The sequence below is a fragment of the Heterodontus francisci genome, unplaced genomic scaffold (assembly GCF_036365525.1).
Source record: "Heterodontus francisci isolate sHetFra1 unplaced genomic scaffold, sHetFra1.hap1 HAP1_SCAFFOLD_816, whole genome shotgun sequence".
Classification (NCBI taxonomy): domain Eukaryota; kingdom Metazoa; phylum Chordata; class Chondrichthyes; order Heterodontiformes; family Heterodontidae; genus Heterodontus; species Heterodontus francisci.
This window is the reverse complement of record NW_027141246.1, coordinates 188,151-207,336: the sequence shown is the minus strand read 5'-3', so window position 1 is coordinate 207,336 and position 19,186 is coordinate 188,151. Positions and strand designations below refer to the sequence as shown.

General features: G+C 42.2%; 1 protein-coding gene across 1 annotated transcript in view; it reads left to right on the top strand.

Annotated features, from left to right (window-relative positions):
• LOC137362530 (cytochrome P450 2K6-like) overlaps positions 1-19,186 on the top strand; it is a 131,521-nt gene that overhangs the window by 15,029 nt on the left and 97,306 nt on the right. The window contains exon 4 of the mRNA XM_068026922.1: positions 10,967-11,127. Within this exon, the coding sequence (XP_067883023.1) occupies positions 10,967-11,127 (161 nt within the window). The remainder of the gene's footprint in view (positions 1-10,966; positions 11,128-19,186) is intronic.

Genomic DNA, 19,186 nt, shown 5'->3' with positions numbered 1-19,186 from the left:
GAAAATAAAACATTGATAAAAATTGATTAAAACCCTAATTAACTAGTTAATAAGTAGAGTAACTAAACCAGAGGGATGAGATTACTGTATTTAGTTAGCATTTAATATTTATAGAGTAGGAAGCTAGCACTCGGGACCATGTCGTTAATTATAACAATTTAGTGAGGATTTAATAAGTATTTATTCTTATTTATTCAATAGTGCGAGAAATGTCAGTTAGAAGGGTGAAGTGATTCACCTGTGAGATGTGGGAAGTCTGTGACGCTTCAAGCGTTCCGGACAACTACATCTGCAGGAAGTGTACCCACTTGCAGCTCCTCACAGACCGCATGGATCGGTTGGAGCGGCAACTGGATGCACTTCGGAGCATGCAGGTGGCAGAAAGCATCGTAGACAGGAGTTTTCGAGTAGTATTTACACCCAAGGTGCAGGCAGATAGATGGGTGACCGCTAGAAGGGGCAGGCAGTCAGTGCAACAATCCCCTGTGGCTATCCCCCTCTCTAACAAGTATACAGTATTGGATATTGTTGAGGGGAATGGCCTATCAGGGGAAAACAGCAGCAGCCAGAGCAGTGGCACCACGACTGGCACTGTTGTTCAGCAGGGAGGGACAAAGCACAGAAGAGCAATAGTTATAGGGGACTCTATAGTCAGGGGCACAGATAGGCGCTTCTGTGGATGTGAAAGAGACTCCAGGATGGTTTAGATTAGATTAGATTAGAATATTACAGCGCAGTACAGGCCCTTCGGCCCTCGATGTTGCGCCGACCTGTGAAACCATCTGACCTACACTATTCCATTTTCATCCATATGTCTATCCAATGACCACTTAAATGCCCTTAAAGTTGACGAGTCTACTACTGTTGCAGGTAGGGCGTTCCACGCCCTTACTACTCTCTGAGTAAAGAAACTACCTCTGACATCTGTCCTATATCTATCACCCCTCAACTTAAAGCTATGTCCCCTCGTGTTTGCCATCACCATCCGAGGAAAAAGACTCTCACTATCCACCCTATCTAACCCTCTGATTATCTTATATGTCTCTATTAAGTCACCTCTCCTCCTCCTTCTCTCCAACGAAAACAACCTCAAGTCCCTCAGCCTTTCCTCGTAAGACCTTCCCTCCATACCAGGCAATATCCTAGTAAATCTCCTCTGCACCCTTTCCAAAGCTTCCACATCCTTCCTATAATGCGGTGACCAGAACTGCACGCAATACTCCAGGTGCGGTCTCACCAGAGTTTTGTACAGCTGCAGAATGACCTTGTGGCTCCGAAACTCGATCCCCCTACTAATAAAAGCTAACACACCATATGCCTTCTTAACAGCCCTATTAACCTGGGTAGCAACCTTCAGGGATTTATGTACCTGGACACCAAGATCTCTCTGTTCATCTACACTACCAAGAATCTTCCCATTAGCCCAGTACTCTGCATTCCTGTTACTCCTTCCAAAGTGAATCACCTCACACTTTTCCGCATTAAACTCCATTTGCCATCTCTCAGCCCAGCTCTGCAGCCTATCTATGTCCCTCTGTACCCTACAACATCCTTCGGCACTATCCACAACTCCACCGACCTTCGTGTCATCCGCAAATTTACTAACCCACCCTTCTACACCCTCTTCCAGGTCATTTATAAAAATGACAAACAGCAGTGGCCCCAAAACAGATCCTTGCGGTACACCACTGGTAACTAAACTCCAGGATGAACATTTGCCATCAACCACCACCCTCTGTCTTCTTTCAGCTAGCCAATTTCTGATCCAAAGCTCTAAATCACCTTCAACCCCATACTTCCGTATTTTCTGCAATTGCCTACCGTGGGGAACCTTATCAAACGCCTTACTGAAATCCATATACACCACATCCACTGCTTTACCCTCATCCACCTGTTTGGTCACCTTCTCTAAAGACTCAATAAGGTTTGTGAGGCACGACCTACCCGTCACTAAACCATGGTATGTTGCTTCCCTGGTGCCAGATGTCTCTGAACGGACAGGGGGCATTCTGAAAGGGGAGGGTGAACAGCCAGAGGTTGTGGTACACATCGGTACCAGCGACATAGGCAGGAGGAGTGACGAGGTCCTGCAGGGGGAGTTTAGGTAGTTAGGTAGAAAGTTAAAAAACAGGACCTCCAGGGTTGTAATCTCGGGATTACTCCCTGTGCCACGTGCCAGTGAGGCTAGAAATAGGAAGATAGTGCAGCTAAACACGTGACTGAACAGCTGGTGTAGAAGGGAGGGTTTCAGATATCTGGACCATTGGGATCTCTTCAGGGACAGATGGGACCTGTACAAGAAGGACGGGTTGTATCTAAACTGGAGGGGCACAAATATCCTGGCTGCGAGGTTTGCTCGCGTCACTTGGGAGGGTTTAAACTCATGTGGCAGGCGGGTGGGAACCAAAGTAGTAGGACAGCAAGTGAAATAAATGAGGGGGAAGTGGTAAATAAGGCCAGTAAGACTAAGAGGAAGAGCAGGCAGGGAGATGTTGCGGAGCACAGAGGGACTGGTGGTCTGAAGTGCATTTGTTTCAATGCAAGAAGTATAACAGGTAAGGCAGATGAACTTAGAGCTTGGATTAGTACTTGGAACTATGACGTTGTTGCTATTACAGAGACTTGGTTGAGGGAAGGGCAGGATTGGCAGCTAAATGTTCCGGGATTTAGAAGCTTCTGGCAGGATAGAGGTGGATGTAAAAGGGGTGGGGAAGTTGCATTACTAGTTAAGGAGAATATCACAGCTGTACTGCGGGAGGACACCTCGGAGGGGGCGTGCAGTAAGGCAATATAGGTGGAGCTCAGGAATAGGAAGGGTGCAGTCACGATGTTGGGGGTTTACTACAGGCCTCCCAACAGCCAGCGGAGGTAGAGGAGCAGATATGTAGACAGATTTTGGAAGATGTAAAGGTAACAGGGTTGTAGTGGTGGGTGATTTTAACTTCCCCAATATTGACTGGGACTCACTTAGTGCGAGGGGCTTGGATGGGGCAGAATTTGTGAGGAGCATCCAGGAGGGCTTCTTGAAACAATACGTAGATAGTCCAACTAGGGATGGGGCCGTACTGGACCTGGTATTGGGGAATGCGCCCGACCAGGTGGTCGAACTTTCAGGAGGGGAGCATTTCGGGAGCAGTGACCATAATTCCCTAAGTTTTAAGGTACTTGTGGATAAGGATAAGAGTAGTCCTCGGGTGAAGGTGCTAAATTGGGAGAAGGCTAATTATAACAATATTAGGCAAGAACTGAAGAATTTAGATTGGGGGCGGCTGTTTGAGGATAAATCAACATCTGACATGTGGGAGTCTTTCAAATGTCAGTTAATTAGAATCCAGGACCAGCATGTTCCTGTGAGGAAGAAGATTAAGTTTGGCAAGTTTTGGGAACCTTGGATAACGCGGGATATTGTGAGCCTCGTCAAAAAGAAAAAGGAAGCATTCATACCGGCTGGAAGGCTAGGAACAGATGAATCCCTTGAGGAATATAAAGACAGTCGGAAGGAACTTAAGCAAGGAGTCAGGAGGGCTCAAAGGGGTCATGAAAAGTCATTGGCAAACAGGATTAAGGAAAATCCCAAGCCTTTTTATACAGCGGCACAGTGGCGCAGTGGTTAGCACCGCAGCCTCACAGCTCCAGCGACCCGGGTTCAATTCTGGGTACTGCCTGTGTGGAGTTTGCAAGTTCTCCCTGTGTCTGCGTGGGTTTCCTCCGGGTGCTCCGGTTTCCTCCCACATGCCAAAGACTTGCACGTTGATAGGTAGATTGGCCTTTATAAATTGCCCCTAGTATAGGTAGGTGATAGGGAAATATAGGTACAGGTGAGGATGTGGTAGGAATTTGGAATTAGTGTAGGATTAGTATAAATGGGTGGTTGATGGTCGGCACAGACTCGGTGGGCCGAAGGGCCTGTTTCAGTGCTGTATCTCTAAAGAGCAAGAGGGTAACCAGGGAAAGGGTTGGCCCACTCAAGGACAGAGGAGGGAATCTATGTGTGGAGCCAGAGGAAATGGGCGAGGTACTAAATGAGTACTTTGCATTAGTATTCACCAAAGAGAAGGACTTGGTGGATGATGAGCCTAGGGAAGGGAGTGCAGATAGTCTCAGTCCTCTCATTATCAAAAAGGAGGAGGTGTTGGGTGTCATACAAAGCATTGAGGTTGACAAATCCCCAGGGCCTGATGGGATCTACCCCAGAATACTGAGGGAGGCAAGGGAAGAAATTGCTGAGGTCTTGACAGAAATCTTTGCATCCTCATTGGCTGCAGGTGAGGTCCCAGAGGACTGGAGAATAGCCAATGTTGTTCCAATGTAGGAAAATCTCAGAGAGGTGTAAAAATAGTAGGGGATTTCAACTTCCCCAATAATAACTGGGATAGTCTTAGTGCAAAAGGCTTAAAGGGGGCGAAATTCTTTAAGTGCATCCAGGACAGCTTTTTGAGCTATCATGTAGAAAGTGCTGCAAGAGAAGGGGCTGTACTGAACCGAATCTGAGGAAATAAAGCCAGAAAAGTGGTAGATGTGTCAGTGGGGGCGCATTTCGGGGATAGCGACCATAACTCTGGAAGATTTAAGGTAGTTATGGGAAAGGACAAAGAGAGACCAGAAATAAAGGTACTGAATTGGGGGAAGGCCGATTTCAATATGATAAAACAGAATCTAGCCAAAGTGGACAGGGAGCAGCTACTTGCAGGAAAGTCTACAGAAGACCAGTGGGAGTCATTCAAAGAGGAAATAGTGAGAGTTCAGAACCAACATGTACCCATTAAAGTGAAGGGTTGGACTAATAGGCCCAAGGAACCTTGGATGTCAAAGGATGTAGAGGATTGGATAAGGAAAAAAACAAAGGCTTATGGCAGATTCAGAGTGCTGAAAATAGCGGATGCCCTTGAGGGGTATGGAGAGTGCAGGGGGATACTTAGAAAAGTAATGAGGAGAGCGAAGAGGGGGCATGAAAAAAACACTGACGAGCAAGATAAAGGAAAATCCCAAGGCATTTTGTAAGTATATTCAGGGCAAGAGAATAACCGGGGAAAGAGTAGGGCCCATTAGGGACCAATGTGGCAATCTGTGTGTGGAGCCAGATTACATAGGTGAGGTTTTAAATGATTACTTTTCATCTGTGTTCACTATGGAGAAGGACGATGTAGGTTTGGAGATCAGGGAGGCGGATTGCAATGTACTTGAACATATTAACATTGAAAGGGAGGGAGTATTCGATGTTTTAGTGAGCTTAAAAGTGGATAAATCCCCAGGCCCAGATGAGATGTATCCCAGGCTGTTCTGTGAGGCAAGGGAGGAGATAGCAGGGGCTCTGACACAAATTTTCAAATCCTCTCTGGCCACAGGAGAGGTGCCAGTGGATTGGAGGACAGCGAATGTGGTACCATTATTCAAGAAGGGTAGCAGGGATAACTATTGAAAAAATTCTGAGGGACAGGATTAATCTCCACTTGGAGAGGCAGGGAATAATCAGGGATAGTCAGTATGGCTTTGTCAGGGGAGATCATGTCGAACAAATTTGACTGAATTTTTCGAGGAGGTGACTAGGTGTGTAGATGAGGGTAAAGCAGTTGATGTAGTCTACATGGACTTCAGTAAGGTTTTGATAAGGTCCAGCATGGGAGATTAGCTAAGAAGTTAAGAGTCCATGAGATCCAGGGCAATTTGGCAAATTGGATCCAAAATTGGCTTAGTGGCAGGAGGCAGAGGGTGATGGTCAAGAGTTACATTTGAGATTGGAAGCCTGTGACCAGTGGTGTACCGCAGGAATTGGTGCTGGGATTTGTAGCGTACATTAATGATTTAGACGTGAATATAGCAGCTATGATCAGTAAGTTCGCAGATGACATGGAAATTGTGGTGTCGTAAATAATGAGGAGGAAAGCCTTAGATTACAGGATGATACAGATGGGCTGGTAAGATGGGCGGAGCAGTGGCAAATGGAATTTAATCCTGAGAAATGTGTGGTGATGCATTTTGGGTGGACTAACAAGACAAGGGAATATACAATGGATGGTAGGACCCTAGGAAGTACAGAGGGTCAGAGGGACCTTGGTGTCCTTGTCCATATATCACTGAAGGCAGCAGCACAGGTAGATAGGTTGGTAGGAAGGCATATGGGATACTTGCCTTTATCAGCCGAGACATAGAAAATAAGAGCAGGGAGGTTATGATGGAGCTGTATAAAATGCTAGTTAGGCCACAGCTGGAGTACTGTGTACAGTGCTGATAACCACACTATCGGAAGGATGTGATTGCACTGGAGAGGGTGCAGAAGAGATTCACCAGGATGTTGCCTGGGCTGGCGTTTTTCAGCTATGAAGAGAGACTGAAAAGGCGAGGGTTGTTTTGCCTGAAGCAGATAAGGCTGAGGGGAGACCTGATTGAGGTATACAAAATTATGAGGGGCATTGATAGGATGGATAGGGAGAAACGTTTTCCCTGAGGGGAGCTGTCAATAACCAGGGGGCATAGATTTAAGGTAAGGGACAGGAGGTTTAGAGGGAATTTGAGGAAATATTTTTTCACCCAGAAGGTGGTTGGAATCTGGAACGCACTGCCTGAGGGGGTGGTAGAGTCAGGAATCCTCATAACAGTTAATGAGCACTTGAAATGCCATAGCATACAAGGCTATGGGCCAAGTGCTGGAAAATGGGACTGGAATAGACAGGTGCTTCATGGCCGGAACAGATACAATGGGCCGAAGGGACTGTTTCTGTGCTGTATAACTCTATGACTCTAATGCTTGCTATCTTCATAATCACTACCTTTTCTTGAGTGTGTGTCTATCTGTGAGAGTAGGTGTTGTTGTGTATATTTTGGATGTTGTATAATAAAAATTTTCTTTCTTCTAAACTTATGAAAAAACCTGTCATTTGTCTGTTCATGACAGTTAAAGCTCTCAGGGGTAAAAAGCACCTTTTAAAAAAAAACGCACTGACTTTGGTCAGTCAAAAGGTGAAAAAGAGGGAACCATCCCCATCATTTTCACCTGTCCATAACAAGAAGATAGAGGAAAGAGAGGGATTTTAGGCTGGAATATTTGAAGCTTACGAACAAGAGAAGATATATCTGTGGAACAGTAACCATAGTTATGGAAATAAAATGGAGATACATAACACAAAGGAAGATAATAGATACAACATGGAAATAGATCATTCAACCCAACCAAACTGCATTGTTATTTACTATCCATATGAGCAAATAGATCCAATCAGACTTACCCACACTGTTCCCATATCCCTTCAAACTCTTCTGTTTCCAATCTAATCTTACACGTTCTGCCTTAACCATTAGTTCAGATGAAACTCAGTGTGCAGACTGAGTGTGCAAGTTCCTCTTGTCTTCTGTTCCAAATCTCTTACATTTAACCTTGGACCCTCATTCTTCACTGTAAACTACTGGAAACAGTCTACCTCAGCTCATCCTGTCCCAGCTTTTTCACAATTTAGTACATTTTTATTGTGTATTGCCCCATAAAGTGCATCAATCTAATTTAAAGGACCCATTATTTTTTCACTCTTTCTTTGTATTTCTTTGTATTTGAATTTCCTCATACCAGGCAGCATCTGAGTGAATGTGCATTGCACCCTCACTAAAGCCTCAATGTCCTTCCTCTATTGTGGAGCTGAATGCTACTTCATCATCACCTCTTGGCTTTTAAAATCTATACCTCTCCCAATCAAACCTCAAATTATATTCACTTTTTAATTGCAATCTTCTGGACCTGAGGAGCTGCCGTTAATGTCCTGTGAAACTAAACCCTATATCCATCGGTTCTTCCACAGCATCCAACTTAATTCTATTCAGAGTGTAATTCCTGCCAATGTAGTTCCACCTGGAGAAGTTAGAGGTTATAGGTCAGAGTAGGATGACTCATGAATGCTGAAATCTTCTCCCTTTCCAGTTTGTACTATTGACTTTCTGTCTCATATGTTTGACACTGGAAATTAATTGAAATATTTAGCAGAAATGGGTACACCTGTTAGAAACGCATCTTTTTTATTTGTTCATGGGATGTGGGCATTTTGTAGATGGTACACACTGCAGCCACTGTGCATCAGTGGTGGAGGGAGTGAATGTTGAAGGTGGTGGGTGGGGTGCTGATCAAGCGGGCTGCTTTGTCCTGGATGGTGTCGAGCTTCTTGGGTGTTGTTGGGACCACGTTGATCCAAGCAAGTGGAGAGTATTTCATCACTGTCCTGATTTGTGCCTTGTCGATGGTGGAGAGGCATTGGGGAGTCAGGAGGTGAGTTACTCAATGCAGAATTCACGATCTCTGACCTGCTGTTGAAGCCACAGTACTTATGTGTCTGCTCCAGTTCAGTTGCTGCACGATGGTAACCCCAGGATGTTGATGGTGGGGGATTCAGCGATGGTAATGCCATTGAATGTCAAGGGAAAATGGTTAGATTCTCTCTTGTTGGAGATGGTCATTGCCTGGCACTTGTTTGGCACAAATGTCATTTGCTACTTAACAGCACAAGCCTGAATGTTGTCCAGGTCTTGCTGCATATGGACTTCTTCAGTAATGTCATAGGCCTGTAGTTTTTTTTTCTCTGGGGAATATGTGGTTTGCCTTTAAGGCTGGCAAAAGATCAGTACTGATTTCAGAACCAGCAAGACTCAGGAGTTAGAGAAAATGCATTTTCATTTGCTGTTGGATCCAGCCATTCAGAGACGGTGATTCAAAGTGTGCATTCTCGTTACCATGGATACAGCCACTTGGACTGAGCATTAAGCGATACAGATATTACAAAACTATTTTGAACTGGCTTTTTAGATGAAGGCAGTCCGTTCTAACAGAGAACACACTCAGACAGATCGCTGTGGTGTTAGCACCTGAAAAAAGAGCTCTCAGCCATTTAAACTGAAGGAAGAGAATTTTAGTTTGCTTAATTATTATTATCTCAAAATTCTAAAAGCAAGTCAAGCCAAAACAGAGATCTCTGATAATTTCAACTGAAGGAAGGGAAGTTAGACTGTGACAATCTTTTATTCCTCAAAAACTCTGAAGTCAGATTGATTCTATTGAAAGTGTTTGCAAGTTGTTAATTGTTGAAATCCATCACTGGAGAAGAAAAGCATCACTTACTGCTGGAATTCGACTACGGACTGTTCGACTATGGAAGAACCCTTTTTTTCCCCATCGGATGGCTGTGAGGACTTCAAGCAACATTGGATTGTGAATTTGCAAGGATTCTATTTTTTTCTATTTTAAATGTTGTTTAAATCTTCATAGTATTTAAGAATTTAGTTTTTCTAATTAAACAGTTAATTTGTTGATTTGAAGAAACCTGGTTTGGTTAGCCTCATTCAGGGATTAACAGATGGTACAATTTGGCTGGGTCTTTCTTTAATTGGGAAAGTTTATCAAGATATGTTGGCCGATCTGTGGAGTGACGGGACTGAATTAACAGTGCGTTTCTCCCACCACAATTAGAATCATATATTTTGACTGGGGGCTTTGACTGGAGCGGTCAGTCATAACAGTATCAGATAATTTGCAAATGGTACTGAACATCATATAATCATCAGCGAGCATCGCCACTTCTGGCCTTAACATGGAGGGAAGGTCATTGATGGAGCAGCTGAAGATGGTTGGGCCCAGACACTACCCTGAGGAAATCCTGCAGTGATGTCCTGGGGCTGAGATGGTTGACGTCCAACAACCACAACCATCTTCTTTGTGCTCGTTTTGACTTCAACTCAATCAAATGCTGCCTTGATGTCAAGTGCAATCACACGCACCTAACCTCTGGAGTTCTGCTGTCTGTGTTTGGACCAAGGCTGTAATGAGGTCTGGAGCCGAGCGGCTCTGGCTGAACCCAAACTGAGCATCGGTGAGAGGTTGTTGCTGTTTAAGTGCCACTTGTTAGCACTTTCATCACTTTGCTGATAATAGAGAGTAGCCTGACGGAACAGTAACTGGATTGATTGGGTTTGCCCAGCTTTTTGTGTACAGGACATACCTGGGCAATTTTCCACATTGCTGGGTAGATGCCAGTGTTGTAGCTGTACTGGAACAGGGGCGCTAGGGGTACAGCAAGTTCTGGAGCACAAGTCCTCAGTACTATTGCCGGAATGCTGTCAGGGCCCACAGCCTTTGCAGTATCCAGTATGTGCGTTCATTTCTTGATATCATGTGGGGTGAATCAAATTAACTGAAGACTGGCATCTATGATGCTGGGGACCTTGGGGAGACCGTGAGGATCATCCACTCAGCACTTCTGGCTGAAGATTGTTACAAATGGTTCAGCCTTTTACACTGATGTGCTTGGCTCCTCTATTAATGAGGATGAGGATATTTGTGGAGCCTCCTGCTCTGGGTAGTTGTTTAATTGTCCACCACCATTCATAACTGGATGTGGCAGGACTGCAGAGATTTGGTTTGTGGTTGAGAATTTCACATTCTAAGTACCGTTCAGGCGGATTTCCAATAGATGCTCTTGGTGGTCAGAATGTAGGTAAGGCCTTTAGCCGTGTAATAACTTGTCTAAAAGGAGGACCTCACGTTTCTGGGGCAAACAACACTGAACAAAGTTCCTCATCACCTTCACATATATCATTTCAGGGACTGCAAGAGCCCCTACACAGAGAGCACGAATGCAGGCCATACAAATACAAGGTGAACTGGGGGATTGAGTGACTGAAAGACCTCGTCCCAGATCTTACGACTCTGAACACTGGCTGAGTCCATAGAGTCCCATCATGTTAGAACAGAGAGCCAGGTTACACAGCCAGTGATTCCCTCCATGAGCCAGTGGGGATGAAATTCAATTACAGCAGAGGTGCAAACAGGTTGTTAATAGATCATCTGCCCATTATACAGCCCGTCTACTTCCCCTTCTCTTGACTCAATGGGTGTATCATGGGCAGCTGATCCACATGGTGGATAATCTATCTGTATCTGGACAGATGACAAAGCTCACAATTATTTATTCCAATAGCTGCTCTTGTTTTCCAGGTCAGCCTTTCCGACCGAACGAACACCTGAGTGTAGCCGCTTCTAATCTCATTGCCATGATGCTGTTTCAGCAACGATTTGAACATGAAGATGAAATATTCAAGCGGTTCTTCAAAGTACTGGAGAAATATGATAAAATCAATACGACTGTATGGATTCGGGTAAGTCTGATATGTCAACATTTTTCAGCACAATACTGTACCTACCTGAACAAGTAGTAATGATGTTTACGTCACAGTGAAAGCAAAGATCGAGCAATTCAGACCTGCTCTGGTCCCACATTGATTTAAGCACCTTACTCAAATAAGATAATATAATGTGTATCAGGAACTTATTGAAAGGATATTACAATGGGATTGAGGTCCTAGTTAAAGGATAATACAATGGGTTTCACATCCTTGCACGAAGAGGATAACACAACAGGGATCAGGAACTAATAGGAGTGTTACAGTGGGATTCAGCATCTTATTCAAATACAGAAATATAATGTCAATCAGCATCTTATTCAAATACTGAAATATAATGTCAATCGGCACCTTTTTTAGTTTCGGTGACTGCAGCTTTGATAGTAACAGAGGTGCGTGAGCGGGCTTACAGCTGTGAAGTCAATTTCTGTGTAAGTTTAAAAGTGAATTCCCTTTTGTTTTCGGAGGACCAGGGGACTGCTGGGTAAGTAAAAAGTATATATTTGTGTGGTGGCTGTACCTGAGACACTACACGTGTCGTGTCTCCCACCCACCCTCCTCTTCTAACCAAAAAAAAAGGACTCTGGTGTGTTGATAAGGTAAGCTTTTTATTTAAGAAGTTCTGTCCGTTGGATTGCTAACCTAACAAGTTTTGACTTTTTGTTTTTGGTTTTTCAGTAGATTTGTTGGGAATTTGGAATAGTGGGAATGGAGGTTAAGGCAGTTGTATGTTCCTCCTGCAGAATGTGGGAGGTGAGGGTCGCCAACAGTGTCCCTGCTGACTGCATCTGTGGGAAGAGCACCCAACTCCAGCTCCTCGAGAATCGCGTTAGGGAACTGGAGCTGGAGCTGGATGAACTTCGGATCATTCGGGAGGCGGAGGAGGTTATTGAGAGGAGTTATGGGGAGGTAGTTACACCTCAGGTAAAAGAAGTAGGTAGATGGGTTACCGTCAGGGGAAGGAGAGGGAACCAGCAGGCAGTGCAGGGATCCCCTGTGGCCGTTTCCCTCAACAGGTATACCGTTTTGGATACTGTTGCGGGGGACGACTTACCCGGGGTAAGCAATGGGGTACAGGTATCTGGCACAGAGTCTGTCCCTGTTGCTCAGAAGGGAAGGGGGAAGAGGAGCAGAACATTAGTCATTGGGGACTCCATAGTTAGGGGAACAGATAGGAGGTTCTGTGGGAACGAGAGAGACTCACGGTTGGTATGTTGCCTCCCAGGTGCCAGGGTTCGTGATGTCTCGGATCGTGTTTTTGGGATCCTTAAGGGGGAGGGGGAGCAGCCCCAAGTCGTGGTCCACATAGGCACCAACGACATAGGTAGGAAGAGAGATGGGGATTTAAGACAGAAATGCAGGGAGCTAGGGTGGAAGCTTAGAGCGAGAACAAACAGAGTTGTTATCTCTGGGTTGTTGCCCGTGCCACGTGATAGCGAAGCGAGGAATAGGGAGAGAGAGGAGTTGAACACGTGGCTGCAGGGATGGTGCAGGAGGGAGGGTTTTGGTTTCCTGGATAATTGGGGCTCTTTCTGGGGTAGGTGGGACCTCTACAAACAGGATGGTCTTCACCTGAACCAGAGGGGTACCAATATCCTGGGGGGGAGATTTGCTAGTGCTCTTCGGGGGGGTTTAAACTAATTCAGCAGGGGAATGGGAACCTAAATTGTAGTGCCAGTGTACAGGATGATGAGAGTAGTGAGGTCAGGGATATGGTTACAAGGACGCAAGAGGGCACTGGCAAGCAAGAACCTGGTTTAAAGTGTGTCTACTTCAACGCCAGGAGCATCCGGAATAAGGTGGGTGAGCTTGCAGCATGGGTTGGTACCTGGGATCTCGATGTAGTGGCCATTTTGGAGACATGGGTAGAGCAGGGGCAGGAATGGATGTTGCAGATTCCGGGATTTAGATGTTTCAGTAAGAACAGAGAAGATGGTAAAAGAGGGGGGATGTGGCATTGTTAATCAAGGAGAGTATTACAGCGACAGAAAGGACGTTTGAGGACTCGTCTACTGAGGTAGTATGGGCCGAGGTTAGAAACAGGAGAGGTGAGGTTACCCTGTTGGGAGTCTTTTATAGACCTCCGAATAGTTCCAGAGATGTAGAGGAAAGGATAGCGAAGATGATTCTCGACAGGGGCGAGAGTAACAGGGTAGTTGTTATGGGGGACTTTAACTTTCCAAATATCGACTGGAAATACTATAGTTCGAGTACTTTAGATGGGTCAGTTTTTGTCCAGTGTGTGCAGGAGGATTTTCTGACACAGTATGTAGACAGGCCAACCAGGGGCGATGCCACATTGGATTTGGTACTGGGAAATGAACCCGGCCAGGTGTTAGATTTAGATGTAGGTGAGCACTTTGGTCATAGTGATCACAATTCGGTTAGGTTTACCTTAGCGATGGGCAGGGACAGGTATATACCGCAGGGCAAGAATTATAGCTGGGGGAAAGGAAATTATGATGCGATTAGGCAAGATTTAGGATGCGTAGGATGGGGAAGGAAACTGCAGGCGATGGGAACAATCGAAATGTGGAGCTTATTCAAGGAGCAGCTACTGTGAGTCCTTGATAAGTATGTACCTGTGAGGCAGGGAGGAAGTTGTCGAGCGAGGGAGCCGTGGTTTACTAAAGAAGTTGAAGAGCTTGTCAAGAGGAAGAAGAAGGCTTATGTTAGGATGAGACATGAAGGCTCAGTTAGGGCGCTTGAGAGCTACAAGCTAGCCAGGAAGGATCTAAAGGGAGAGCCAAGAAGAGCAAGGAGTGGACACGAGAAGTCATTGGTGGATAGGATCAGGGAAAACCCTAAGGCTTTCTATAGGTACATCAGGAATAAAAGAATGACTAGAGTTAGATTAGGGCTAATCAAGGATAGTAGTGGGAAGTTGTGTGTGGAATCAGAGGAGATAGGGGAAGTGTTAAATGAATATTTTGCGTCAGTATTTACAGTAGAGAAAGAAAATGTTGTTGAGAATACTGAGATTCAGGCTACTCGGCTAGATGGGATTGAGGTTCACAAGGAGGAGGTGTTATCAATTTTGGAAAGTGTGAAAATAGATAAGTCCCCTGGGCCAGATGGGATTTATCCTAGGATTCACTGGGAAGCTAGGGAGGAGATTGCAGAGCCTTTGTCCTTGATCTTTATGTCGTCATTGTCGACAGGAATAGTGCCGGAAGACTGGAGGATAGCAAATGTTGTCCCCTTGTTCAAGAAGGGGAGTAGAGACAGCCCTGGTAATTATAGACCTGTGAGCCTTACTTCAGTTGTGGGTAAAATGTTGGAAAAGGTTATAAGAGACAGGATTTATAATCATCTTGAAAAGAATAAGTTCATTAGAGATAGTCAGCACGGTTTTGTGACGGGTAGGTCGTGCCTCACAAACCTTATTGAGTTTTTCGAGAAGGTGACCAAACAGGTGGGTGAGGGTAAAGCAGTGGATGTGGTGTATATGGATTTCAGTAAGGCATTTGATAAGGTTCCCCACGGTAGGCTATTGCAGAAAATACGGAAGTATGGGGTTGAAGGTGATTTAGAGCTTTGGATCAGAAATTGGCTAGCTGAAAGAAGACAGAGGGTGGTGGTTGATGGCAAATGTTCATCCTGGAGTTTAGTTACTAGTGGTGTACCGCAAGGATCTGTTTTGGGGCCACTGCTGTTTGTCATTTTTATAAATGACCTGGAAGAGAGTGTAGAAGGGTGGGTTAGTAAATTTGCAGATGACACTAAGGTCGGTGGAGTTGTGGATAGTGCCGAAGGATGTTGTAGGGTAGAGAGAGACATAGATAGGCTGCAGAGCTGGGCTGAGAGATGGCAAATGGAGTTTAATGCGGAAAAGTGTGAGGTGATTCACTTTGGAAGGAGTAACAGGAATGCAGAGTACTGGGCTAATGGGAAGATTCTTGGTAGTGTAGATGAACAGAGAGATCTTGGTGTCCAGGTACATAAATCCCTGAAGGTTGCTACCCAGGTTAATAGGGCTGTTAAGAAGGCATATGGTGTGTTAGCTTTTATTAGTAGGGGGATCGAGTTTCGGAGCCACGAGGTCATGCTGCAGCTGTACAAAACTCTGGTGAGACCGCACCTGGAGTATTGCGTGCAGTTCTGGTCACCGCATTATAGGAAGGATGTGGAAGCTATGGAAAGGGTGCAGAGGAGATTTACTAGAATCTTGCCTGGTATGGAGGGAAGGTCTTACGAGGAAAGGCTGAGGGACTTGAGGTTGTTTTCGTTGGAGAGAAGGAGGAGGAGAGGTGACTTAATAGAGACATATAAGATAATCAGAGGGTTAGATAGGGTGGATAGTGAGCGTCTTTTTCCTCGGATGGTGATGGCAAACACGAGGGGACATAGCTTCAAGTTGAGGGGTGATAGATATAGGACAGATGTGAGAGGTAGTTTCTTTACTCAGAGAGTAGTAAGGGCGTGGAACGCGCTGCCTGCATCAGTAGTAGATTCGCCAACTTTAAGGGCATTTAAGTGGTCATTGGATAGACATATGGATGAAAATGGAATAGTGTAGGTCAGATGGTTTCACAGGTCAGCGCAACATCGAGGGCCGAAGGGCCTGTACTGCGCTGTAATGTACTAATTCGAATTCTAATTCTAATCTTATTCGAATACTGAAATATAATGTCAATCGGCATCTTATTCAAATACTGAAATATAAAGTCAATCGCGATCGAATTCAAATACAGAAATACAATGCCAATCGCGATCGAATTCAAATACAGAAATATAATGTCAATCAGCATCTTATTCAAATACCGAAATATAATGCCAATCGCGATCGAATTCAAATACAGAAATATAATGTCAATCAGCATCTTATTCAAATACCGAAATATAAAGTCAATCGGCATCTTATTCAAATACCGAAATATAAAGTCAATCGGCATCTTATTCAAATACTGAAATATAAAGTCAATCGGCATCTTATTCAAATACTGAAATATAAAGTCAATCGGCATCTTATTCAAATACTGAAATATAATGTCAATCGGCATCTTGTTCAAATCCTGAAATATAAAGTCAATCGGAATCTTATTCCAATACCGAAATATAAAGTCAATCGGCATCTTTTTCAAATACTGAAATATAATGTCAATCGGCATCTTGTTCAAATCCTGAAATATAATGTCAATCGGAATCTTATTCCAATCCAGAAATATAATGTCAATCGGAATCTTATTCAAATACTTATATATAATGTCAATCGGAATCTTATTCCAATCCAGAAATATAATGTCAATCGGAATCTTATTCAAATACTGAAATATAAAGTCAATCAGAATCTTATTCAAATACTGAAATATAATGTCAATCGGACTCTTATTCCAATAGCGAAATATAATGTCAATCGGAATCTTATTCCAATCCAGAAATATAATGTCAATCGGAATCTTATTCAAATACTGAAATATAATGTCAATCGGACTCTTATTCCAATACTGAAATATAATGTCAATCGGCATCTTTTTCAAATACTGAAATATAATGTCAATCGGCATCTTATTCCAATACCGAAATATAATGTCAATCGGCATCTTATTCCAATACCGAAATATAATGTCAATCGGCATCTTATTCAAATACCGAAATATAATGTCAATCGGAATCTTATTCCAATCCAGAAATATAAAGTCAATCGGAATCTTATTCCAATCCAGAAATATAAAGTCAATCGGCATCTTATTCAAATACTGAAATATAATGTCAATCGGCATCGTATTCAAATACTGAAATATAATGTCAATCGGCATCTTATTCAAATACTGAAATATAATGTCAATCGGCATCTTATTCAAATACTGAAATATAAAGTCAATCGGCATCTTATTCAAATACAGAAATATAATGTCAATAGGCATCGTATTCAAATACTGAAATATAATGTCAATCGGCATCTTATTCAAATACTGAAATATAATGTCAATCGGCATCTTATTCAAATACTGAAATATAAAGTCAATCGCGATCGAATTCAAATACAGAAATACAATGCCAATCGCGATCGAATTCAAATACAGAAATATAATGTCAATCAGCATCTTATTCAAATACCGAAATATAATGCCAATCGCGATCGAATTCAAATACAGAAATATAATGTCAATCAGCATCTTATTCAAATACCGAAATATAAAGTCAATCGGCATCTTATTCAAATACCGAAATATAAAGTCAATCGGCATCTTATTCAAATACTGAAATATAAAGTCAATCGGCATCTTATTCAAATACTGAAATATAATGTCAATCGGCATCTTGTTCAAATCCTGAAATATAAAGTCAATCGGAATCTTATTCCAATACCGAAATATAAAGTCAATCGGCATCTTTTTCAAATACTGAAATATAATGTCAATCGGCATCTTGTTCAAATCCTGAAATATAATGTCAATCGGAATCTTATTCCAATCCAGAAATATAATGTCAATCGGAATCTTATTCAAATACTTATATATAATGTCAATCGGAATCTTATTCCAATCCAGAAATATAATGTCAATCGGAATCTTATTCAAATACTGAAATATAAAGTCAATCAGAATCTTATTCAAATACTGAAATATAATGTCAATCGGACTCTTATTCCAATAGCGAAATATAATGTCAATCGGAATCTTATTCCAATCCAGAAATATAATGTCAATCGGAATCTTATTCAAATACTGAAATATAATGTCAATCGGACTCTTATTCCAATACTGAAATATAATGTCAATCGGCATCTTTTTCAAATACTGAAATATAATGTCAATCGGCATCTTATTCCAATACCGAAATATAATGTCAATCGGCATCTTATTCCAATACCGAAATATAATGTCAATCGGCATCTTATTCAAATACCGAAATATAATGTCAATCGGAATCTTATTCCAATCCAGAAATATAAAGTCAATCGGAATCTTATTCCAATCCAGAAATATAAAGTCAATCGGAATCTTATTCAAATACTGAAATATAATGTCAATCGGCATCTTATTCAAATACTGAAATATAATGTCAATCGGCATCTTATTCAAATACTGAAATATAAAGTCAATCGGCATCTTATTCAAATACAGAAATATAATGTCAATAGGCATCGTATTCAAATACTGAAATATAATGTCAATCGGCATCTTATTCAAATACTGAAATATAATGTCAATCGGCATCATATTCAAATACCGAAATATAAAGTCAATCGGAATCTTATTGAAATACCGAAATATAATGTCAATCGGAATCTTATTCCAATACCGAAATATAATGTCAATCGGAATCTTATTCAAATACAGAAATATAAAGTCAATCGGCATCTTTTTCAAATACTGAAATATAATGTCAATCGGAATCTTATTCAAATACAGAAATATAAAGTCAATCGGCATCTTTTTCAAATACTGAAATAGAATGTCAATCGGCATCTTATTCAAATACAGAAATATAATGTCAATCGGCATCTTATTCAAATACTGAAATATAATGTCAATCGGCATCTTATTCAAATACAGAAATATAATGTCAATCGGAATCTTATTCAAATACTGAAATATAATGTCAATCGGCATCTTATTCAAATACAGAAATATAATGTCAATCGGAATCTTATTCAAATACAGAAATATAAAGTCAATCGGAATCTTATTCAAATACAGAAATATAAAGTCAATCGGCATCTTTTTCAAATACTGAAATATAATGTCAATCGGCATCTTTTTCAAATACTGAAATATAATGTCAATTGGAATCTTATTCAAATACAGAAATATAAAGTCAATCGGAATCTTATTCAAATACAGAAATATAAAGTCAATCGGCATCTTTTTCAAATACTGAAATATAATGTCAATCGGCATCTTTTTCAAATACTGAAATATAATGTCAATTGGAATCTTATTCAAATACAGAAATATAAAGTCAATCGGCATCTTATTCAAATACTGAAATATAATGTCAATCGGCATCTTATTCAAATACAGAAATATAATGTCAATCGGAATCTTATTCAAATACCGAAATATAAAGTCAATCGGAATCTTATTCA